The following is a 2,363-nucleotide window of genomic DNA, read 5'->3' on the forward strand; positions in this document are numbered from 1 at the left end:
GTTGGGACCATGCATCGAATCACACAAGGCTAACTGACCTCGTTCCAACACACAGTTCTCCTTTGTTGTCCTCCTGTCACGACTCCTACCGAAGGTGGCTCCCCTTCCTGTTCGGGTGGAGCTCGGCGGTCGTCGTCGACGGCCTACTAGCTGCCACTGATCTCTTTTCCCTCCTTTTCTGTTTATTAGTTGCACCTGTGTTTAGTTAGGCTAATTGGTTGGGCCTTATTTTCCAGCCGGTCCGCCTGCTGCTGTGCGGGATTATTTCAGTGTACGTATGTACACGGCTGTAGGTCACTGTTGTTCGTGTGTTGGTATTTTTTCTGGACTGTTTAATGTTCCCCGTGTTTGGGGCATTTGTTTGGGTTGGCGTCTGTTCACCGTTGTGGTGCATTAAAAGTAGAGCTACCCTGAACTCTCTGCTTCCTGCGCCTGACTTCTTCCTCCACTACACCCCGGGCGTTACACCTCCTTTGTTTCTGGTAAACATTTATCTCAGTCCCGGATGAAGGGTGTCAAAAACACGCGTTTCTTAAATGGGTTTTATTATACATGTTTATACATGTTTTCAAAAATGCACCACCCCTTCCACACACACACACAATTTGCATGAACAAAATGTCAGTCTGTTATCTTCGGCAGATTGAGTTAAATTAAGAGAATTACACAACATTTACAGGTATGTAGTGTGTCTGTACTGTTAATTCTGTAAGGTGTGTGTATGTGTGCGTGTGTGTGTGTGTGATTGAAACCAAAGGGTTCATGTCCCCTCCACTACATAGATTTATAATTCTATTCTGTTGTTTCTTTTACACAGAAAGAATTGATACATGAATAATTTAGAGATATTAAAATGATCCATCAGTGCCTCCTTAAGCACACTAGGCACATAACCGCTCGGTTTCTATCAGTATGAAATAAATGTTTAATGAACAATCAGCTGCGCTCTGATTCTCCGATTATATACACTGATCTAATCACAGACTAGATGAGCAGGAGACAGGAAGAGGGTAAAGGGTAAGGAGCAAATTGGGACAGGCTGTTAGTGTTTGTTAGTGTGTCTGAGTGTGTGTGTGTGTGTTCAGCCGTCAGCTTTCTTCATGCCCCTCCCCATCAGGCATGCGAACACAGTCAGAACCATCTTGGGTTTCACCTCAACCAGGTCATCAGGCAGAGCGTAGACACGGGCTCCGATCTTCCTAGATACCGTGATAGCGTACCTACAGGAAGACAAAAGGGAAGGGAAGTCAGCTCAGGGGTCAGGGGTCAGGGGTCAGAGGATAGAGGTCAGTTAAAAGTAAGAGATTAGAGGTTGGGGGTCGAGGTCATTTAGAGTTCAGAGGTTAAGGATCAGGGGTTCTTTACTTGGCGTTGTTGAGCTTGTCTGCATCACTGAGCTCCCCTCTCTTCACCAGCTCCTCTTTGATAGATTTGGGGGCGATGATGTCTAACAAGTCTATCACTGGGAGACTAGTACTGATCAGCTTATCCTGCAGGACACACACACATTAAAGCTGTTCACATGCACACAACGTGCACTGCACACTCACACACGTACACACCCACCTTGAAGCTGCTAATCTGTGAGTCCTTGCCTCCCTCTTTGAGCTGAGTGTTGACCCAGTTGATTATGATTTGGTCTCCAATCTTCTCCCCATCTCCTAGATCAGACAACACCTGGAGAGTGTACCTGAGAGGGGTGGGGGATGATAGAGGGATAGTAGGAGGTGAGAGAGATGTTGAAGTGAAAAGGAAAGGTGTGTGTTTGTACTGTACATACCTCCTCATCAGCTGCCAGACCAGAGCCAGTGTGTGCATGGGACTTCCCTCGTTCAGATTCACTCCTCCAATTCCCACCAAGGAGAATCGAGCTTTATTCCGACCCAGTTCCACCGCATAGGTACAGTTCTCCAACTGCACACACAGACACACCAACACAATGCCTGGAAATCCTCTGTATTTTCATCAACAATATATTGATAAAAGAGAGTCTCTCTGTGTGTATGTGTGTGTGTGTATGTGTGTGTGTGTGTGTGTGTGTGTGTGCGGGCGTGCGCATGTGCGTGTGCGTGTGTGTGTGCGCGCATGTGCATGTGTGTGTGTGCCAAATACGCCGGATATTGTTGTTGTGGGGTGAGGCCAGGGGGAGGTGCTCGTTTTGGAAGTGGGCTGCTCATTGGACAACTACCTGGAGCAGGCCTTTGCTGAGAAGCCTGAAAAAAACTAGGGCAAAGCAACTGGCTAGGTACTGGTCTGTTTCAGCTGTTGTGCTGTTGTGGGCAGCCTAGCTGTTTGGAGAAGCAAGTGCTTTCTGTTCCCTTGAGTGCCACGCATACATGGACCTTTGACATGTTTGGGATCCT

At 47.3% G+C, this 2,363-nt stretch overlaps 1 protein-coding gene across 3 annotated transcripts in view; it reads right to left on the reverse strand.

Moving 5' to 3' along the window:
* Nucleotides 1-528: 528 nt before the first annotated feature.
* Nucleotides 529-2,363, reverse strand: part of LOC129859800 (plastin-1-like) — an 11,071-nt gene continuing 9,236 nt past the window's right edge. For all 3 annotated transcript variants that reach the window (XM_055929924.1, XM_055929923.1, XM_055929922.1), the window contains 4 exons: nucleotides 1,781-1,914; nucleotides 1,567-1,690; nucleotides 1,366-1,490; nucleotides 529-1,220 (listed from right to left, as the gene is read on the reverse strand). In XM_055929924.1, the coding sequence (XP_055785899.1) occupies nucleotides 1,082-1,220; nucleotides 1,366-1,490; nucleotides 1,567-1,690; nucleotides 1,781-1,914 (522 nt within the window). In that variant the 3' untranslated portion in view covers nucleotides 529-1,081. The remainder of the gene's footprint in view (nucleotides 1,221-1,365; nucleotides 1,491-1,566; nucleotides 1,691-1,780; nucleotides 1,915-2,363) is intronic.

Source organism: Salvelinus fontinalis, chromosome 7, assembly GCF_029448725.1.
Source record: "Salvelinus fontinalis isolate EN_2023a chromosome 7, ASM2944872v1, whole genome shotgun sequence".
In the NCBI taxonomy this organism is placed as follows: Eukaryota; Metazoa; Chordata; class Actinopteri; order Salmoniformes; family Salmonidae; genus Salvelinus; species Salvelinus fontinalis.